Here is a 22592-nt window from a genome sequence, read left to right as displayed (position 1 = left end):
ATGCTTGGATTACAGGTATGAGTCACTGCCCCCAGCCTAGATTTTCATTTTAGTAGGTGTTTCATAAATACTTGTATTCTATAAAACATAAGGATAGAATATACTTTATGATCAATCATGCTTCTGAAATGTTGCATACGGAAAGCCACTGTATTAAAATTAATTAAATAGTTATTGAGCATTATTTCTCTAAAACCTAGAATAATAATGAAGAAAATTAGAAGCAAATGTAGGTATCTCTTCATGATAGTCTTTCTCCTAGTCTCCTCTAGTAAAAAGAATCCTGGATTAGATCAACATTAGGTAAATGCCTTGCTTTAATGATATTTCTAAAGTGTTTAATTAAAAGTTAAAAAAAAAAAAAGCTAAATCGAGCAAGGAAAAAGGTAGATTTTTAAATAAATAAATACATAATAAAGCAATGAAAAAATAATATTAAGAACATTCTCAAAGCTTAGAATCCCTAAGGATCATAGGCATGGGTCATTTTGATTATAGATTCCTACCATCTATTCCCCCAAATTCCAGAAACTCTCAGGAATCCACATTTTTAACAAACCAACCAGGTGATTCTGATGCAGATGATTCAGGCTTTACTTTGAGAAATCGTTGTACTACATAAGTCTAAGAGTGACTGCACCCTCTCTCCTTGCTTTTTATTTTTGTCTTTCATTCTTAAGAGTTTTGTTCTACCTACAAAGCAGAAAAGTCTGGGAACAGAATTCCCATTTACTTGTTACCTTACATTTCTAAGGCCAGGCCATTGCCCTTTTTCTGATAGTTTTGGACACTTCTCTTTCAAACACAACCTGACATTGGTTTCTTTGGGTGATGAGAATTTAAGTTCCAGCTACCTGCAGTGTATTAATAAGAGGAATCCAATTATGGTTAAATGATTTAATACCCACAGTCCCCAAATGCCTGGCCTCCATTAAGAAAGGTCCACTCACAACTTTCTGACAGTTCAGTGACAACTGTCAAATAGCGGAAAATTCTCTATTTAGTAAAATGATGGCATAAGGCAGTTTAAGCAATTTATCACTATTAGAAATATGGGAAATAGGGGTAGGAGACAGCTGTAATGCCCATGCCACACACATTCACATTCAACAATGGAGGCAGAAGGAATACTGATGCCCTGGCAAACTCTGTGATTCCCAAGATGATTCCAACACCCCCAAATACCCTTTACTAATATGTGTGAAGATGGATTTCTACCAGTTTAAACGGCAGTTTTCTGCAAGGAGGTGTTGAGTCCTACAGTTAAAGATGCTTTAGAAATGGAATACGGGGTTATTAGTACTATTACTTCTCAGCTGATAGATTTGGTCATTCATAATTTTTAGGAAAGGAAAAACTCTAAAAGTCTTTCACACCTATGTTATAAGTATTGTTTGTAATATTCTCTTTTCAGCTGTGATGACTAGAAATTCAGTTCAAAAGAAGAAAAAATTTAAAGTGTACACACAGACACACACACACACACACACACTCACACAGTTTCTGGTGACCTAAAGACAGAGCCTTAGTACAAATGTGCCTCAATGGACCTGTAATTGAGAAGTGGTGGAAATTTAGATAACTAGGATTTTCTCTTTGTCTCTAAGAAGCTGTAAATTCTTACTATTTTTTGATACTTTTTTTCTTTGAAATCTCTCCGCTTATCTCTGCCTCTTTTTCTGTGCCTCTTTCTTCTCTCTTCAGGTTTCCCCCATTTGCTCATGTTGAATATAACTAATATAATTGAGTCCCTGTTTTAGGTCCAATAAACAGCATCAACTTTGCCCTTATCAGTCTTTAGTCAGCCTTAAGCTTGTCTGGTTAAGCTCAGGCTACCGTGCCATCAACTGCCGAACATTCTATGTTACCTGTCATTGTGTGTGTGTCTTCCCTCATTTAATTGTTTGAAGTAGAAGGTGGAGGACTAAGCATGGTAACACAATTTTTGTCCACCCAAGAGAAACTGTGATTTGAGTAGGCAACACTAACTTTGCTTTTAAGAGAAAGTACCAACACTCTGATCATTTTTTCTGCTTCATACTGTTAAACATGTTCCTCATTGACAGACAAAATGGACTCCCTATGACTAACTGAAGTAAGTTAAAACAAAACCAGGTGGCCATGCTTAAGTGATGAAGTAGTCACATACTCTGTGTTCTCAAAAAGATGTCAAAGCATCACAGGATCTTCTTTCCTACAACTGATATGGTTTAGGTGCATCTCCACCCAAATCTCATTTGAATTGTAGCTTTCATAATTCCCATGTGTAGTGGGAGCGACCTGGTGTGTGATAATGGAATCGGCATTTCCCCTTTACTGTTTTTGTGGTAGTGAAGAAATATCATGAGGTCTGATGCTTTTATAAGGGAAAATCACTTTCACTCCACTCTCAATTCTCTTAGTCTTCCTCCAGGTAAGACATGACTTTCACCTTCCACCATAATTGTGAGGCCTCCCCAGGCATGTGGAACTGTGAGTCCATGAAACTTCTTTTTCTGTATACATTACCCAGTCTCAGGTATGTCTTTATCAGGTATGTCTTAATGTGAAAACAGACTAACATAGTAAATTGGTACTGGTAGAGTGAGGTCCTGCTGTAAAGAGATCTGAAAATGTGGAAGTAACTTTGGAAGCAGGTAACAGGAGAGGTTGGAACAGTTTAGAGGGCTTAGAAGTAAGACAGGAAAAGGTGGGAATGTTTGGAAGAAACTTGTTTATTGGCTTTGATCAAGATGCTGATAATGATATGGATTATGAAATCCACGCTAAGGTGGTGTCAGGTGGAAATGAGGAGCTTGTTGGAAACAGGAGTAAAGATGACTCTTGCTATGACATAAATTTCTAAGTAGCAAAGCATTCAAGATGTTACTTGAATGCTATTAAAAGCATTCAGTTTTAAAAGTGAGACAAGCATAAAAGTTCAGAAAATTTGTAGCCTGATGATGCAATAGAAATGAAACACGCATTTTCTGAGGAGAAATTCAATCCAGTTGCAGAAATTTGCATAAGTAATGAGGATCCAAATGTTAATCACCAAGACAATAGGGAAGACATTTGTGGCATCCCCTCTCATCATAGGCCAGGTGGCCTAAGAGAAAAAATAGTTTCATGGGCCAAGTCCAGGACCCCCTTCCATGTGCAGCCTAGGAACTTGGTGCCTTGCATCCCAGCTGCTCCAGCCATAGCAATAAGCAGCCAAGATATAGCTCAGGCCGTGGCTTCAGAGGGTATGAACCTCAAGCCTTGGCAGCTTTCACATGGAATTGAGCCTGTGGGTGCACAGAAGTCAAGAATTGAAGTTTGGGAACATCCACCTAGGCCTCCAAGGATATATGGAAACGCCTGGATGTCCAGGCAAAATTTTGCCGCAGGGTCAGGGCCCTCATGGAGAGCCTCTGCTAGGGCAGTGTGGAAGGGAAGTGTGGGGTTGAAGCCCCCAGAAAGAGTTGCCACTGGCTCATTGTCTAGTGAAGCTATGAGAAGAGAGCCACTGTCCTCTGGACCCCAGAATGTAGATTTACTGACAGTTTGCACTGCATGCCTGAAAAAGCTGAAGACACTCAATGCCAAACTGTGAAAACAGCCAGGAGGGAGGCTGTACCCTACAAAGCCACAGGGGTGGAGCTGCCCAAGACCATGAGAATCCACCTCTTGCATCAGCATGACCTGGATGTGAGACATGGTGTCAAAGAAAATCATTTTGGTGTTTTAAGTTTTGACTGACCCAATGGATTTTGGACTTGCATGGGGCCTTTAGCCCCTTTGTTTTTGCCAATTTTTCTTATTTGGAATAAGTATATATATCCAATGCCTGTATTCCCATTGTATCTAGGAAGTAACTAATTTGATTTTGATTTTATAGGTTCGTAGGTGGAAGGAACTTGCTTTGTTGCAGATGAGACTTTGGACTGTGAGCTTTTGAGTTAATACTGAAATGAGTTAAGAATTTGAGGGACTGTTGGTATGGCATGATTGCTTTTAAAATGTGAAGATACGAGGTTTGAGAGGGGCCAGGGGTGCAGTGATATGGTTTAGCTGAATCACCACCCAAATCTCATCCTGAATTGTAGTTTCCCATGTGTTGTGGGACTGACCTGGTGAGACACATTTAAATCATGGGGCAGATCTAACCAATGCTGTTCTCATGTTAGTGAATAAGTCTTACAAGATCTGATGGTTTTTACAAGCAGAAACCCCTTTATCTTGGCTTTCAATTCTCTCTTGTTTGCTGCTATTTAATACCTGCCTTTCACCTTCTGTCATAATTGAGAAGCCTTGCCAGCCACATGGAACTGTGGGTCCATTAAATCTCTTTTTCTTTATAAATTACCCAGTCTCAGTTATGTCTTTATCAACAGTGTGGAAATGGTCTAATACAACAACGACGCAAAACCAGATCCTGTTCTTAGTGCCAAGATAAACTGTTGCTAGAATTACCACCCTTTGTCCACTATCCCACCCCTACACTGGCCCTTGAGTACCAGCCCTTTGAAGGAAACATCTGACAGAAACTTCTGGTTTGGGGCTTAGAAATCAACCAATCACAGCTCACCTGAACCAACCAATCAGTGTATAGACCAGTCAGGACTCAAATGTTTTGACCACTCAGAATTAAGCAATTAAATCCTTCATTTGCAGGAACACAGCTGATTGGGAAACTAGATGGGAATTAGCTACAAAACCCTAACCCTATCTTCGTTTTCTGAAATGTATCTTAGCTCTAAACCATAGGCTGTATACCCATGGTTTGAAAACTGTTCACCGAAATAAAGTCTCTTTCCTCCAAATTCCTTTCCAGAGAACTTTTGGTCACAATACAAATTTACCACTCTCCCACACAAAAACAAACACATACAGGCACATTTAATGATACCTTTTGATTACAATGCAATTCAACTTATCTTATTCCAGCCAACTTCTCAGGATACTGTATTTATGCCTGTCTGGCTTTCGAAGCATATGTGTTGTAAAGTTAAAAGTCACAGGCTTGAAATGAAAACACTTCAAAGTTTTACATCAAAAAGGCTTTTACACTATGACTTAATAAACATGAGTTTCCAATAAAATAAGAATATTATGACTTTATGAGGGCATGGGACTCTCATGGTATAATGCACCCTGTAAAGCATTATTAACCATAGTAAATTTCTTTTTAGCAATCTACCTAGGAATAAGCAATCGCAGTTTTAGCTTAGCCTTAAATATTTTATTAACAACTGAAAATTGGACTTTGACTTATATATAGGGAGAACTACTTCAGGATGGTGATTTGTTTAAAAATCTTTTGTCCTTGAAATGTGGTTTTAACTTCCTGACTCATGAAATTCAAATACTTACACATTACAAATGAAAATTATGGCTCAGATTTTTCTTAATTCTCTCAAAGCTGCAGGGAGTCAAACATATTACAAAAGAAGGACAATTTACTCAGGAGGTCTTGATAAAAGATGTCATCGCCCACTGAAACAGCACTGTAATACCTCCAAGAAAGAAGCTGCCTATGCGTATTGCTTAAGTGTCTTCATTTTTTTTCTCAGTAGTAACAGTAGTTAATAACGATGTTGTGCTGCTTCTCAGTCCATTGGAGATTGCTACAAGGGATATGTCATCAGTTTCCTCCTTATCAGTTTAGGTCAAACACTTAAAATGCTAACTAAACATGCCTCCCATCTGGCATTTAAAAATTAAGATAAAAATGTGATAATGTACTGTATGAATAGTCTTACTAATCTTACCATGACATTTAAACATCAGAATGATACCTATATTTAGATTTTACATATTAGGCAATTCTCAAAAATGACAGTTTTGCAGATCATGTGATGACCAATTCTTGTCCGTTTCAAAGAGTTATTTTTTCTTCCTTTTTTTTTTTTTGAAACAATCCAATTCAAGCTTGTCCAACCCATAGGCCACAGGCTATATGGCGCCCAGGATGGCTTTGAATGTGTCCCAACACAAACTTGTAAATGTACTTAAAAGATTGCAAAATTTGTGATTTTTTTATTAGTAGCTCTTCAGGTATTGTTTATGTTTGTATAATTTATGTGTAGCCCTAGACAATTCTTTTTCTTCCAGTGTGGCTCAGGGAAGCCAAAAGATTAGATAGAAACCCCTGAATTAGTTCAATGCATTATAGAAACCCTTACTTTTTATTACCATGAAACCATTAAATAAAAAAAAAAAACACTATTTTACAATAACTCTGATAAGCACACTACAAATTGCATAGAAATTAAATGCTCCTCATTAAAGGCCTGACAACATATATTGTCCGGTACATATTTTTACATATTCTCTACTACCAAGTTCCAACAGATAATTCAAGTGTACTTAATAGACTAAAGGTAACAAAATGAGTAAAAGAACTTATACAAAGGAAGGAAAAATGCTGCTGCTTCTGAATAGTGGGGACTGAAAAGATTCTTTGCCTGGTCAAACTTGCACCAGGCTTCTGAAACTTCTCCTAGGATCATCTGTATACTTCCTTAAAAAATCACTTTTTAATAAAGAAACATGCTAAGTCACTTCAGCAAAAATCCGTCTACCTTCGATAAATGATCTACCTTGATACCTCATGGGGTTTCTCATCCTACACCATCCCCCAAGTGATGTCTGATGACACTGACTTGTCTTCAGCAAGAATCACATTAGTCTGATTTAGCCAGAATTCCCCTTACATATGATGTTTTCTCCTAGTAATTTTCCATCCAGTGACCCCGGCCATCATCTGGCCATAAAGTCCCACTTGTCCATGCTTTATGTGCAGTTGAGCCCAATATCTCTCTGCTACTGCAAGATCTCATTGCAATGATTTCTATGCCTATTGCAGTGGTCCTGAATAAGGTCTTTCTTACCATGTTTTAATGTATTTTTAAATAATATTTTCTTTCAATAATTGTCCAGAGGACTTTTAGAATAAGACATTTACTAAAATATTTTTTTTCTAAATACATCAGCCAGAAAAGGATAGGGAATACTGCAGGAGCAAACCATTAAACTTTTATTGCTTTACTCTTCATATCTACATATCTAATATACATAAGCAAGTGGACTCTGCTTATTGTTGTCATTGACTAATGAATGTTTCTCCTCACGTGTTTTTCTCTGACTACAACAGCAGGGGCAGACAATATGATTATTTGATTGGTTCTCTGAGTTTACATTTCATTAGTCAAAGCAAATAATTTTCTCCAGGCAAGAAAAGTACACCCCAGCAGATGTCCAAAGAAAGGAAGAACCAAACATTTTTGGTAAAGAGCGCAAATGCTTTTGTTAACAGCAGTGAATCCATTTGGGTCTGCGGTAACTCAGCCCTCACCTCCTCAGAGGAAGTAATGTGGTCTAGGGGCAAAAGTAAGTTTAAGGCAGAGGGAGAGATGGAGGTAACTTTTAGAGCAGCAGTGAGAGCTTATTAAGAAATTTTAGAGCAGGAATGAAAGCAAGCAAAACACTCTTGGAAGACCGCTAACTGGGAGACCTGAAAGATCTAAGTGCCCTGTTCCTCCCTTGACTTGAGGTTTTATTCATTGGCATGATTTGGGAGTTTGTGATTCTCCTCCCTTGATTTTTTCTTTTGGGACAGGCTGTCCACATGCACAGTGGCCTGCCAGTGCGTTTGGGAGGGTCTGCATGAACAACATGTTTACTGAAGTTGTATGCATACTGACTTGAGGTATTTTTCCCTTGCCAGTTAAGCATTCCCAGAGGAAGGTCATATACTGGTTAAATACTACCATTTTGCCTCTTAATGTGCATGCTTCAGCCCTCCTGCCCAACTTCTGAGCTCTATTAGAAAGGTACTGATCACCAGCTTCAGTGTTTTCTATCTGTTGGGAGACCATTTTTCCCTGGCACTGTCTGCAACCAATTATTATTTTAGAGAAACAGTTTAACAGCCACCTGACAATCACCTGATGGTCAATGGACATTCCTAGGGGAGGTCCTCTCCTGCCTTGCTCATGTCTGCCTACCCACCTAGTTGATATGGTTTGGCTCTGTGTCCCCGCCCAAAACTCATGTCAAATTATAATCCCCGTGTGTTGAGGAAAGGTCCTGGTAGGAGGTGACTGGCTCATGGGGGCAGTTTCCCTCATGCTGTTCTCCTGATAGTGTGTTCTCAAGAGATCTGATGGTTTAAAAGTGGTACTTCCCTTTTCACTCTGTCTGCATATCACTGCATATAAGATTCACCATGCTTCACCATCAACTTCCACCATAAATGTAAGCTTGCTGAGGCCTCCACAGCCATTCAGAACTGGAAGAGTCAAGTAAGCCTCATTTCTTTGTAAATTACCCAGTCTAAGGTAGTATCTTTCTAACAGTGTGATAACAAATTAATACAGGAAATTGTTACTGAGATAGTAGAATAGTGTTAGAATGATAATCTGAAAATGTGGAAGCAACTTTGGAACTGGATAACAGGCCGAGGTTGGAACAGTTTGGAGGGCTCAGAAGAAAACAGGAAGATGACAAAGTTTGGAACTTCCTAGACACTTTTTGCATAAGAAATGAAAAGCCAAATATTGATAGCCAAGACAATGGGGAAATGCCTCCAGTGAATTTTAGGGAACTTCATGGCAGCTCCTCAAATCACAGGCCCGGAGATCTGGAGGGAAAATTGGTTTTTGGGGCTGGGACCAGGGCCCCACTATTCTGTGCAGTCTCAGGACATGGCACCCTGTGTCCCAGCCACTCTAACTATAGCCATGGCTTAAAGGGGACAACATACAGTTAGGGCATTGCTTCAGAGGATGCAAGCCCCAAGCCTTGGTAGCTTACATGTTGTGTTGGGCCTGCAGGTACATAGAAGACAACAGTTGAGCTTTGGGAGCCTCCACCTAGGTGTCAGAGGAAAATGCTGGGAATGTCCCGGCAGAATTCTGTGGCAGGGGTGGAGCCCTCATGGAAAACATCTTCTGGCATAATGCAGAGGGAAAAAGTGGGAATTGAGTTGCCACATAGAGTTCCCACTTGGGACTGCCTAGTGGAGGTATGAAAAGAGGGCCACTGTCTCCTCCAGGCCCCAGAATGATACATCCGCAGACAGCTTGCACCATGTGTTTGGAAAAGCCACAAACACTCAATGCTAGCCTGTGAAACAGCTGCAGGGGCTTTACCCTGCAGAGCCACAGGGGTAGAGCTTCCCAAGGCACTGGAAGCCCACCTTTTGCATTAGTGTGCCCTGGATGTGAGACATGGAGTCAAATTAGATTATTTTGGAGCTTTAAGATATAAAGACTGCCCTGCTGCGTTTTGGACTTGCATGGGGTCTGCGGCACCTTTATTTTGGCCAATTTATGACATATGGAATGGGTGTATTTATCTAATGCCAGTACCCTTATTGTATCTTGGAAATAACAACATGTTCTTGATTTTACAAGCTCACATGTTTAAGGGACTTGCCTTATCTCAGAGGAAACTTTGCACTCGAACTTTGAGTTAATGCTGGAATGATTTAAGACTTTGGGAAACTATTGAGAAGGCATAATTGGTTTTGAAATGTTGAAAGAACAAGAGATTTGGGAGAGGGCAGGGGAGGAATGATACGGTTTGGCTCTGCATCCCCACCCAAATCTCATGTTGAATTATAATATCCATGTGTGTAAGGAGCAATCTGGTGGGAGGTGACTGGAACATGGGGCAGTTTCCCTCATGCTGTTCTTGTGATAGTGAGGGCATTCTCATGAGATCTGATGGTTTCATAGTGGTACTTCCCACTCAGTCTCTCTCTTGCTGCCATGTAAGACATTCCTTCCTTCCCCTTTCCCTTTCATTGTGACGGTGAGTTTCCTAAGGCCGTCCCAGCCATTCAGAACTGTGAGTCAATTAAACTTATTTTATTATAAATTACACTGTCTGAGGTATTCTTTACAGAAGTGTGAAAATACACACTACAGGAACACTTTCATTTCAAATTGGGTCAATCAGTTCAACAATTATTTATTCCCAAACTTGTTCTTTGTTTTAGAATACCATTTGAATTGCAATTATTGCTATTTTGCTATTATTGAAATGTTATTATTTGGCATTTTGAGTAAAAATGCCACATTATGGTGCTACTAATATAAGCAGAATTAGCAGAGTTTAGTGGTGGCAGGACATAACGTTTATCATGTATCTCCTCACACATTTTACAAAAAAAGAAATTGGTCCTGAGGTGTACACTAATTTTATATAATGTCTAATGGTGGATTCTCTTCATAAGACTGTACCTTGGTTAATGCTTTTTTCCTTCAGTACAACCTAAGCTAACTGTCATGATATCTTATTATTTTGTCCACAAAACTAAGACCATTCTGAGAAGTTTATTTCATAGTAGTGCTAGCTTGCTAACATATTTTACTTTTTATTTTTCATTTGTAATTTTGAAAATGAGGCCAGGCTCGGTGGCTCGTGGCTGTAATCCCAGAACTTTGGGAGGCCGAGGCAGGTGGATCATGAGGCCAAGAGATCGAGACCATCCTGGCCAACATGGTGAAACCCCGTCTCTACTAAAAATATAAGAATTAGCTGGGCATGGTGGCACACGCCTGTAGTCCCAGTTACTCGGAAGGCTGAGGCAGGAGAGCTGCTTGAACCCGGGAGGCGGAGATTGCAGTGAGCCGAGATTGCGCTGCTGCACTCCAGCCTGGCACCTGGCAACAGAGCAAGACTCTGTCTCAAAANAAAAAAAAAAAAAGAAAAGAAAAAAAAAAAAAGAAAACACATGTGGCTGACTGGCTGACTGGTTTATGCACTTTTGGTAGCAACAGTTACATATTATATTGGACAGCAAGCCTACACATCCCTGGAATGAGAGGCATCCAGACAGAATTACTGCATAAGCGACAAAGAATTTAAGCCTTCCTAAACGTCTACATTTTAATTAGAAAAGATAATTTTCAAGTAATATATTTTTCTTCTCAAAGTGTATCTAAACATTAAATATTTTGTATGCATGCAGTAATTATTTCCCTAAAATGCATGAACTGGTATATACTTGCTGGGAGGTTTAATTTTTACAGCTTAGGGAGTAAAGATTAGAAAGTCACCTTCATAGAATGTGACCTAAAAACATGGCACATACATACAATTAATTTAAAAAAATACCTAAAGAGCAAACAAAGTGAGTGGTTTAGAAATAGAATGTTCTGTCAGCTGTTTCTATATTTAAGAAAAAGCATTTCTGCTGCCCTTTCCTCTGCTATTTCTTTGACACTTTCCACTTCACTTCTTATGTAACCTTTCATACTGTCCTTCTCTGTCACATTCTCATCATGTCCCAAATCTTTGTTTTATTATCTTTTCCTTAAAAAAAAAAAGTCCTCTTTTAAAGAAACAAACAAAGCGAAAAAGAAAAAAAACTCTAAAATCTGACCTTTACCCTGCTATGCTCATGAAATTTATATATATATATATATATACACACACACACACACACACACTTATTTTCCAAACTTATTAATGTTTTAACATAGGTATTACAAGTTTTTCTGTGAGAATAGAATAGAGGAAGAATAGACTGTAATTGGATTTTACAGCCTAGCAATTTCGTAACATGACGCAAATCACATATGAGGTTTCTTTTCTATGCAACAGAGATATTACCACTGCTTACTGATTTGTGAGGATGCAATGAGAAAATGCATCCACAATTTACTTAATAAAATAAATTTGTGATGTAGATCTTACTGTGAGTTCTTAGTCTCTCAGTACTATCCGAGAGTTTTGTTTTTGTTTTTTGTTTTGCTTGTTTCAATCTTATCTACAACAAAAAATGACCAAAACAAGGACAAAATACTAACTTCACCATTGTTTATATTTCTAATATTAAACATAAAAGAGATGTATTTAATTTGACAGCTTATTTATGCTTGCTTTGGGGAGCCCATAGGATTCTGAAGAACTGCCTCAAGAGAAGAAAGTGGGGAGATGGCAGGCAGAGTTTCTGACTCTGGCTTCAGTTAAAAAATTCTAATTTTGTCTCTCTCTTTTTTTTAATAATATATCATTAGAGGAAATATTCATGCCTTAAAAAAACAACATAGAAATCCTCTTGTCTAATGGGAACAAAAGGAAGAAAAATCATAAAACAGACTATAACTAGTGGCTTTTTGTCATGTTCTCTATCTTTGGTTTAATTGGTGGATGGCTAAAATTTTAAAGGCTTGTGAATTCCAGCAATACTCGGTGTGAGTTTTGCTGGTGTAGCAACAATATTGTTATTAATTTAAGTTGCATAAAATATATGTTTGACACTTGTTATCTCATCTCCAGTGATTTGTTTAGAACGCTTTGGAGACCATAAACATAACGAATTTAGTAAAAGAGGCATGTTATATCTATGAATACATTTTAAGGCTTACCTACAAATACCACCAAAAATTAGCTTCTAAAGCATAAATATTAAAAATAATTCAATTTTGAGACAATTTTTAATAATAGTATCATTACCAATCTGGTTCTGGTAGTTATTTGAATAATACAATAAATATCAGCTAAAAAATCATTAATTTTATTCCTGTTAAGAAAATTACATTGCAAATAGGTATTTACATACCGGATCATCTGGATTATACTGAATAACATACTCTATCTGTCCATTTGGTCCATCATCTATATCTGTAGCTCCATTGTCCCCTGAAAATCCTGTGAATATCGTGGTACCAACTGGAGTGAGCTGAAAGGAAAAAAGATTTTAAATAAACTCTCATTTTATCAACTGTACACTAGAAATGCTAGAGCATAAAAATCAGCTCCTTATTACATAAAAGAATCTACCAGCTGGCAGCTCAAAACCACAAACTGAAGTGTTTCAAAACAACAGCTTTGAGCCTTACGTAGGATTACTTATAATGTCTGAAATGTCCAGCTTCATGATTCTTGCTATGGCTGAAGAAATAGGAGACCCTGATTCAGTGCGAAACACATTTGGACCAATTTATAGCCATTAGCATTTTAGCTCCTGTGCAGAAATTGTATCTGTTGTTTCTCCTCAAAATTCTTGATGAAATGTTACCTGAAAGCTATAATTTAAATGGTAGGAAAAGCTTCGTTTCTTTCCTTTAAAATCAAAAACCATTTATGAGTGGGCAATGAAATCCAGGTTGGTAATTATATGCAAGTTGCAAGTTTGAAAAAGAGAAGTTGGGGACAATAAATTTTCTGTTTATTAGAGGAAATACTGGGAGTTTCTTGACTGCTTCTAATATTGGTTGAGTATAAAAGCATCAGGTCACAGCAGTCAGAGAGATAGCCACATCTTTTCATTTTGGATTAAAACAATGTCAAAACTTAATATGTATAGTATACAAAACCATGATTTGATGTTTGACTTAAATGGCTAGTCTTACTTCTTACTTATCCCCACAAGAGAATCACTGTTATTTTTTTTTAACCTGTTGGTCTTTGCACAATGTGCTCTTATAACCAGCTTTTAGGTTTAAGCTAATATATTACTCCCTTCACAGTTTTCAGGTTTTAGCTAAAATACTACTCATTAAATTCCACCTTAATTAGATATCACCTGCTCCCATACCACCCCTCAAATAGCACCCCCCACACCACATACAACCCCTCAAATAGCACTCCCCACACCACATCAGAATATGATGGCCTTTCTCGTGTGCTTGCATTTTGTACTGTTTCTATAATCCTTCCATTATTAGAAGATCTAAATGCACTTCATCAATAAACCTAAGTTCTGTGCCTCTACAGACTTAGCCTTTTAAAGTTTGCTCTGAGAATTGTTTTCTTATTTTTTGACCAGGATTCCTTCATGGTAAAAACAGTTAAGAGGCAACAAAAAGTTGTTATATTCAATTTTATTTTCAGAAACTGAAAACTTACATTTTACAAGGATTCCTCAGGTAATATAAACGAGTGAAGCAAGAATGTTGAGACAGTGGCAAATGGATAGAATATGCCCCCTCTGATGCTACTTAACCCCAGCAAATTCCTGCCATCTTGGAATATGGAGCCCATGTTACCAAGTCTTCTAATATACTAATTTTATACAAAATCTCTTTATATAAAATATTTCATGGTAAGATTGGCAACATATTTTTAAACATTAAAATATAAATAGGTCAAATAAAATATGCCCATTGTCTCAACAACCACACTAGTTGACAATCTCCGACTTAGGAAGAGAATATAATTATGATTTAAAAATAAACTGTAAGTACAAGGAAGTTCAGTATCTATAAGGCCAAGTCTTCTAGAAGGCAGCATTAAAGGCAAATTTTGGAGAGCTGAGAATGAAGTGAGAAGAGACGGTTTAAGCAGTACCTATGAGGACACCAAGGGACCAGGGGGGACAGATTTAGTAGAAATGTCAGTTAGCCAAATAGCTTCCAAGCCGACATTTTAGTATTTTCTTTTTAAATGGAATTCCTGTTGTAAAAGTCATTCTTATCTTTTATAAATATTCACCCATTCTTACATAGCTATGCTTTGATACTTTTACTCCCAATTTATTTCATTTTTAAATTAACATATAGAATTTTGTATATTTGTTGTACATAACGTGTTATTTTAAAATATGTACAGTTTGTGCAATGGCTAAATCAAGCTAATTAACATATCTATTATATACACGTTTTGTGGTAACAGCATTTAAATTCTGTTTTCAAAAATACATAGCCATTAACTACAGTTACCATGTTTACAATATATTTCTTGAACTTACTAGGTTCAAGAAACTTAAATTTTGTATCCTTTGACCAACATCTCTGAAGCCTCAGCCCCCTCATCTCTGCCCCTGGTAACCACTCTTACACTGTCTGCTTCAATGATTTCAACTATTTTATATTCCACATACAAGTGAGATCATGCAGTATTTGAATATCTATGCTTGGCTTGTTTCACTTAACATAATATCTTCCAGGTTTATCCATGATTTTCAAACTATGAAATTTTACAATTGGATGACATTGATTTGTTTTCAGGTATCTTATAAAACAAATTTTAAAATATTGTTGCCAGAAAATAACTATGTCGTGGAGTTAGAGTATAAAAGCAAAAAACAAAAAAATAAAACAAATAAATTAAAAAAAATTAATACTCTCTGTGAAAATAATGAGAGAAAAAAGAAGGGTGTCCATGCCTTTCAATCTGCTTACTGGGGTCATGTATACTATTAGACCAGATTCATTTTGAAGAGCAGGATCTCAAAGTCCTACAACTGAGGAAGATAAAATTGGTCTTGTGGGGAAGATATGGGACATCGAGGGGGAACTTTACATTTGCCACTCTTCATCAAGATTATGTTTGCTGAATAAATATTTATGACAGAAATTTGTTAGAATAGATGATTTGAACGATTTTACTCTTTACCATGTACTATTTGCAAATTTGAAGTCATATTTATAATTTCAAGATGCAAAGTATTGAAAAGATGAATGTTTTTCTCTAGCTCTACAAACTTTTTGAAATGACAAAAATTTCACATGAAAGTAGCATGATGTCTTATATGTTAGTATCAATTAATGTTTTCCTACATCACTGACATGCCTTTTTTGCATGAAGAAATCACATTTATAAGTATAATGTTTAATAGGTAGTTCTTTAAAATGAACTCTACATCGTATTTCTTCAGTTGCCTTTCAAATAAATATAGCTGGTGACTGGCTGGGTAAGGTGGCTCATGCCTGAAATCACAGCATTCTGGGAGGCTGAGGAAGGCAGATGATGAGGTCAAGAGATCGAGACCATCCTGGCCAACATGGTGAAACCCCGTCTCTACTACAAATACAAAAATTAGCTGGACATGGTGGCGTGTGCATGTAGTCCCAGCTATACGGGAGACTGAGGCGGAAGAATCACTTGAACCCAGGAAGTGGAAGTTGCAGAGGGCTGAGATCATGCCATTGCACTCCAGTCTGGTGACAGAGCGAGACTCCATCTTGAAATACATATTTATACATATATATTTTTATATATGTATATATGTATATATATTTATATATTTATAAACATACACACACACACACACACACACACACACACACACACACACTTGGTGACAAAGCCTACCAAAGATTGTTAATAGACTATAGGGGAAAAAATGCCTATACATTTGCTTATGGTTCCAATTTTAAGGTTAATTCAAAGGGTAATTCAATTTCAAGTGTTCTCTTTACAGGATTTGAGCTCATTTTGCATGCCACATGTAAGTTACTCTAATCGTATTTTTGTGGCCATATTGTACTTTTATTTTTTCTGAAAAATTACAAGTAGAAATATAATTCTACAAAAATTTAATTAGTTTATATCTTTGAATGAAAAATAAAAGGAAACAATTGTATTAGCTGTGGGAATAAAGAAAACCTTTTTTTTTTTTTTTCTAAAATGGTATCATATAAAGGTTGTAAATAATCCCTAAATATAATTTAAGACTCTTTTTTAGACAAAATTTTAGGCTACTTGAAAATTAAATGAAAAGCATTAGTGTAATAGTAATATATTTTACCATGGTTTTATTCATGGCTTTTGTGACAATTTCAGTAACAATTTATCCCTAACTTCAAGAATGTGGTATTTACTGATTGACAGCAGAGGATGAGCAGACTCAGGAAGTGTCCCAAGGCAAGGTTTGCTCTCTGCCATAGTTGCACATTTAAGGCAAATGTCTTAGCACAGATCATTCCTGTTTATTTCTACTACTAGATTATGCAAGTATGTACAAAGAGCCATATATATGTAAAATGCAATACAAAACAGATCAGTGATACATTTTTTTAATGACCTGCTCAAATTTCATGATCTGCTCAAATGGTAGACCTGTTCACACATAAGATAGGGTTGAGGCTAACATGAGAGAAATAGCTAAGAAAAAAAGAAGATAAAGTATATGGGCAACCATGGGAGGTCTGAAAAGACTAAAAAGGCTCTAATGAAGAGGCCTACGTCAGATGCAAAAAAGCAGAAGAAAGCAGCATATAAAATGTTTTTAGAAAATAGAGGATTCTGGCCAGGCGTCATGGCTCACACCTGTAATCCCAGCACTTTGGGAGGCTGAGGCAGGAGGATCTCTGGAGCCAAGAGTTTGAGACTAGCCTGAATAACTTAATGAGACCCCCTATTTACAAAAAGAGAAAAAATAGCCCAGCACAGTTGCACATGCATGCCTGCAGTCCCCAGCTACTCCGGAGGATGAGGTGAGAGGATTGCTAGAACCCAGGAGGTTGTGACTGTAGTAAGCCTTGATCTCTCCACTACATTCCAGACTGGGAAACACAGCAAGAAGATATTGCCTCAAAAAAAAAAATAGATTTCAGCATTCAATTACATTCATTTTATTTATGAATATGCCTACCAGAAGTATTTACATATACATGTGCACATACACACAGACACGTATTACATAAATATAGATGTACTAACATATCACTATTATTCTCATTACAGGAGATATGAGACATTACTGTTTTGTGAATTTTTGAATATTTTAATCTTCACATGACAGACTGTCTGTTATAATGTATATTGCCCTATTATTCAGTGTTCAGGGAACATCTGCTATGCAGATGGCTATGCTCTGTATCCTTTAACACGTCAACGAGTCTAAGTATTACAAATTTGTTTGTTTTTTTGCTTCTTTTTCTGAAGGGCATTCTATGTATGGTATGATGATCAGTTGAGGCAGCTTCCTGAAGGTATCACTTGTTTAGCTCATGTCTGTGTCCATAAATGATTTTATACATTATACTACTGAGAATACATAAAATACATAAATAAATGCAAATGTAATCATTAAAATCACAAACAAGAAATTTAAGTATTTCAAGAAGACATCAATAATAAGAGAAATTAGAATGTGATTGTAAAAAGAGAGTACTGTAGTTTTTTTAAGCCAAACCAAGAATGACAAACAATAATACAAAAAGTGAACATTTGTCCTCACTAATTTTATTTGGAACATTTCCTCATATAGTCATTATATTCACCATTTCATATAAACAGTGAAGCAGTTGGTTATCTCAATTTTTGCAGTAGTTATATCCTATAAAGTCCCTATGAACAATGAATTAATGAATACCGAAGCATTACTCCTAGGCAACATACAGGATGTGCCTCCTGCAAGCCTCTGGTTACAACTAATTCTTCAGTTTCATGAAATATAGTCTTCAACTGTATGAGTATCTCTCACTTTATTGAGACACTCTATTGTTGATGAACATTTATTTCTAATTTTGGGCTATTAAGAACACAGCCTTAGAAATTCAAGAGGATATTTGGACTGATATAAATAAAAGAAGAGGAAAGATAAATTAGACAAACAATAAAACATTAACTATAGTGTTAGTTGTTGCTGTCTTTTAACTTTTTAGGAACTAAAATTCCAAACATATATAATGGAGCATACCCATCAGCCAGCTTCAATAATTATTAGCAATGAAAAAATTGGTTTCATCCATACTCACCACTCCATAGCTAAGATTATTTTAGAGCAAATCTTAGACCTCATATAATTTCATGTGCAAACATTTTAATATTTATATTTAAAGGATAAAGATTAATATAAAATACACAATTAGTGAAATATAACACAGATACAAAAATAAATAGATCATAATTATTTACCTCTGTGGATTTTCAAAAGTAAACACCTAAATGTTACCACAAACATCAAGCATGAAACTGTTTTCAGGTCTTCAGAAAACCACTTCTCCCAGTCACGAAATCCTTTCACAAAGGGGAGCTTGATGATTAATATGGTTAATAGTCTTGCTGGTTTTGAGCACTAGTATAAATGGAGTATTACAGAATGCATTATTTTCATATAGGTTTGTCTTTTTCAACATTATGTTTGTGATTCATCTACATTATTAACTTAGTGGTATAGTATTCAACTGTATGAATATATTATGTTTGTTAGGTAAGCTTCATTCAGGCAATAAGTTAAATGTTAACAAATCAAAAAAGATAAAATAATATGTCTATAAACAGAAAAAAAAAACCATAAAGCAAGGTTGTCATGACACATAAACCGGAGAATTTTCTTCATCCTACTAATATGCAACCTTAATGAAGCTTATCTAACGAATATAAATTCTCCACAAGGTATATCATTGTCTTCTTGTGCTTAGAAACACTAGATAGCATATCAGGACTATAATTAGGGGCTATTTTAAATAGGAAAATCACTGACAAAAAGCACAAAAATGTTAAATGCATGGCACTAAACTGACTGAAAAATACTTATTTGCAATATAAAAGATAAAATAAGGGGGCAGAGTATAACCACATTTGACCCCAGGTAGAAAGGTGAGCATTGAGTGCCAAACTGTTCATCACTCTAAGAAGGCCTGTGAATGACTGCAAGCACTGTCTTTGCAGTTACAAATAAATTTTAGCAAGTACAATAATTTGCAAAAAAGGAATCTGTGCATAAAGAGGATTGGTTATGTTTAACAGCTTTCAAAATCCACAAAGGTAAATAGAAACGCTGTTCACTTGGAATAAAATATTTTGAAGGATGTGTGGTAGAAAGCCCTGCACAAATCATAATATTGCATTTTACGTATATATTTGGCAATTAGAAAATTTCACTGGAATCAATATTATTGTATTGGTAGGTAACAATGATTTTGTTTTATATTTTTTAGAGTCGTATGTCTCATTATCAAAATAGAAACAAGTAGTAAAAAATAAAATACTAAAAAATAATTTGTGAATGTCTAACATAGTTACTCCTCGGATAAACTTCATCATCAGATGTTTTAAATTCATTCTTGCAAGTAATCCCTACTTTGGAAATATGCTTTAGCAATAGTAACATATTTGGAAACAAAGGTTCTCCATACGTGAAATCCAGAGTTGAATTTGTAAATAGGCAGTAATTAGTGGAACGCTATTGAGAAATTTTACATTTTCCTACATTATGAATTCATAATCTCTCTGAATCTACGATTATTTATTGAGAGCAAGTCATGTGCCAAATCACTGTTTCTGTGACCATTATATTGGTCTTTCTTGAACTAGTAAATATAACATTTGTTTTATTCATCTGTTTTTCCAAATAAATTATTCCTTTCAAATCCATCTTAAAATTTTCCAAAATAGATTAAAAAAAAAATAGTACATGTTCTTGAATTCACATTCAGTGCAAGTTGTCCTGTAATGCTTTAACATTAAAGAAAACATGAGAAGAAAAGGAATAGCCTTTTTGTCTAATTAACATTAATTTATGAAGGTGTAATTTATATTTTTAAAATGCAGAGATCTTATTCAGTATGAGTTCTGACAATTTCAGGAACCCATGTAACGAGCACCTAAGCAAAATGTAGAATATTTTTATCACACTGTAACACTTCTTAATGTCCCTGTACAGACTATATTGTCAGATGTAGCTGCTTTGGCCTTTAATCAAAATAGCTTAGTTTTGCCTGTTCTTGGACTTCAGTAGTGTGTGTATCCTTTTGTGTCTGGCTTCTTTTGCTCAACTTAATGCTTTTGTTTGTTTGTTCTTAGATCCATCTATTTTATTCTGTTTCAGTAATGTTTCTCAGATTCCTTTTAACATAATACAGTTTTCGTAGCTGTGTTAAAAATTTTGATTCCATTTTTTTCATAAAACTAATGATTAAGGTTTACCTCCTCCAAATAAGTAATATAAGACAAATTCATGCAGATAAATGTATTTAAAATAAGAATTATTACTGTGTTAGAGAATGACAAATAGCTCTATCTTTACTAAAAACTGAAAAGCAATTAAGCTTAAGTTGAATGTACATGTGAGCTTATTAAGTCAGAAGTTGAGTATTTGAATACTTAAATGTTTTAAACAGCTAAAATAATTAATTCCCATTTATCTGCTTAAAGTAATATATATATATATATATATATATATATATATATATATATAAATATGTGGTTCTTTCCCTTCCTTTCACTTCTATGAATATTGTATTTTCCATTTATGTTTGGTTTTAAAAATCCACATACTAGTGGATCATCACCACTAGTTGAGAAAGATCATCCACTAATTTCTTTTGAGTATATTCGAAAGAGTAGAATTGCCAAGTCATAGGATGTCTGCTAGTTTAGTTTTTGTTAGCACTACAAAATATTTAATGTAATTTTGTCAATCTACTTACCTACCAACAGTGTATGAAAGTTGTGATCACTTCATATCTCCACCAAAACATAGGAGAGTATTTTCTTTCAATTAAAAGTTTACTTGAACTTAAATAAATATAATTAAAAATCCATTTTGGTAGGTAATATAATCCATGGATTACTTTTTTAAAATTCATTTTCTTTGCTCATGTATAAAATTTATTTCTTTCAAAAAACATTGACCTGTTACCTGTGTTTTCCATGAAGTAACTTACTTAATACTTACAGATAGCTACCCACAGATGCAAACTTTGTATGTTCATTGTTTCATTTTACAGATGAGAAAGTGTAAAAATAGGGAAGCATTCATGAATTTGCCCAAGATCTCACTGCTAATAAGTAGCCAATCTAAGTCAGAAACCAAAACATCCTCAATCCAAAATTGAGCTCTTGATTACCATATTGTATACATGCATTAGGCAAGAGACTAATAGGGCTTGAGTACATAGAGAAATTCCAGCAATCGTATAATTTGTTCTTGAAACCAAATTATTTACTTTATGATACAACTGTTTAAAGTTAATTGAGCCTTCACTTAAAGAGATAAAAATACTTAAATGTCTTATGTCTTGCTCATGAGGAAGTTATGTGAAACCTTGTTATAACCCTTGTTCGACATTTAGAGGAATTAGTAATATTAATAATGTCTTGGTCAATTCTTGGCAAAATAATAAAAGAACATGTTTACAAAGAGCATAAGAGGATAGCATTTAATGCATTTATAAAAGTGCTGTTTGTGATTATGATAAAATACCGTAACTATTAAACATATTTATTTGTAAAATAAGGTACGTGAATATAGTTATAATTTAGAATACTAGAGTGTCTATTTATAAGTATTGAAGGGATGATTTAACTACAGTCTTGAGATTTATGTCCAACTTCGTGGCCAATTTTATAACCAATAATTTATGCTATTGCTCCAGTTTTTCAGCTTTCTTATAGTGAATACAAAGGGTGAATAATCAGGACTTTAATTTTGGAAGCTTCTTTTATAAATCTGTGATAATAACTTTATTATACCTGTCTTTTGTATTTTAATGAAGTGTGAAATACTTTGACATTAACAATCTACTAAACTGTGAAAATGATTTTTGTTGGAAAAACATTTCGATATTTCTTTTCTTAATTGCATAATCTTCATGTATTACACTAAATGGAGAAATACTACGAAAAAATATCTTGCATCTTGCAAGGAATAAAACTCATTTAATTTTATTATAAAGACAGCATTACAGACGGAGGAGACAGGGATATCTATACATACACATACATATATATACATATATGTGTGTATATAATTTTCATGTATCTTTCTAATTCATAATTCATAATAGATAATTCATGTCAATTAAACTTGTAGATATTTCATAATTTGTAATTCATTGAACTAAGTACTAGCACTATGAAAGGACAATTCAAATGAAGACTGAGAATAACAGCTAAATTTCTATTTTTTCTTTTGATGCTATTTCTTTTTTTTTTTT

At 35.3% G+C, this 22592-nt stretch overlaps 1 protein-coding gene across 10 annotated transcripts in view; it reads right to left on the bottom strand.

The window, feature by feature from the left end:
- The window catches only part of PCDH15 (protocadherin related 15), a 1323555-nt gene that overhangs the window by 502167 nt on the left and 798796 nt on the right, over window positions 1–22592 (bottom strand). For all 10 annotated transcript variants that reach the window (XM_037741275.1, XM_037741277.1, XM_037741276.1 and 7 more), the window contains one exon: window positions 12542–12661. In XM_037741275.1, coding sequence (XP_037597203.1) covers window positions 12542–12661 — 120 coding nt within the window. The remainder of the gene's footprint in view (window positions 1–12541; window positions 12662–22592) is intronic.

The sequence above is a fragment of the Cebus imitator genome, unplaced genomic scaffold (genome assembly GCF_001604975.1).
Source record: "Cebus imitator isolate Cc_AM_T3 unplaced genomic scaffold, Cebus_imitator-1.0 Scaffold97, whole genome shotgun sequence".
Lineage (NCBI taxonomy): Eukaryota > Metazoa > Chordata > Mammalia > Primates > Cebidae > Cebus > Cebus imitator.
The sequence above is the reverse complement of the archived record's forward strand: the minus strand, read 5'-3'. Positions and strand labels throughout refer to the sequence as shown.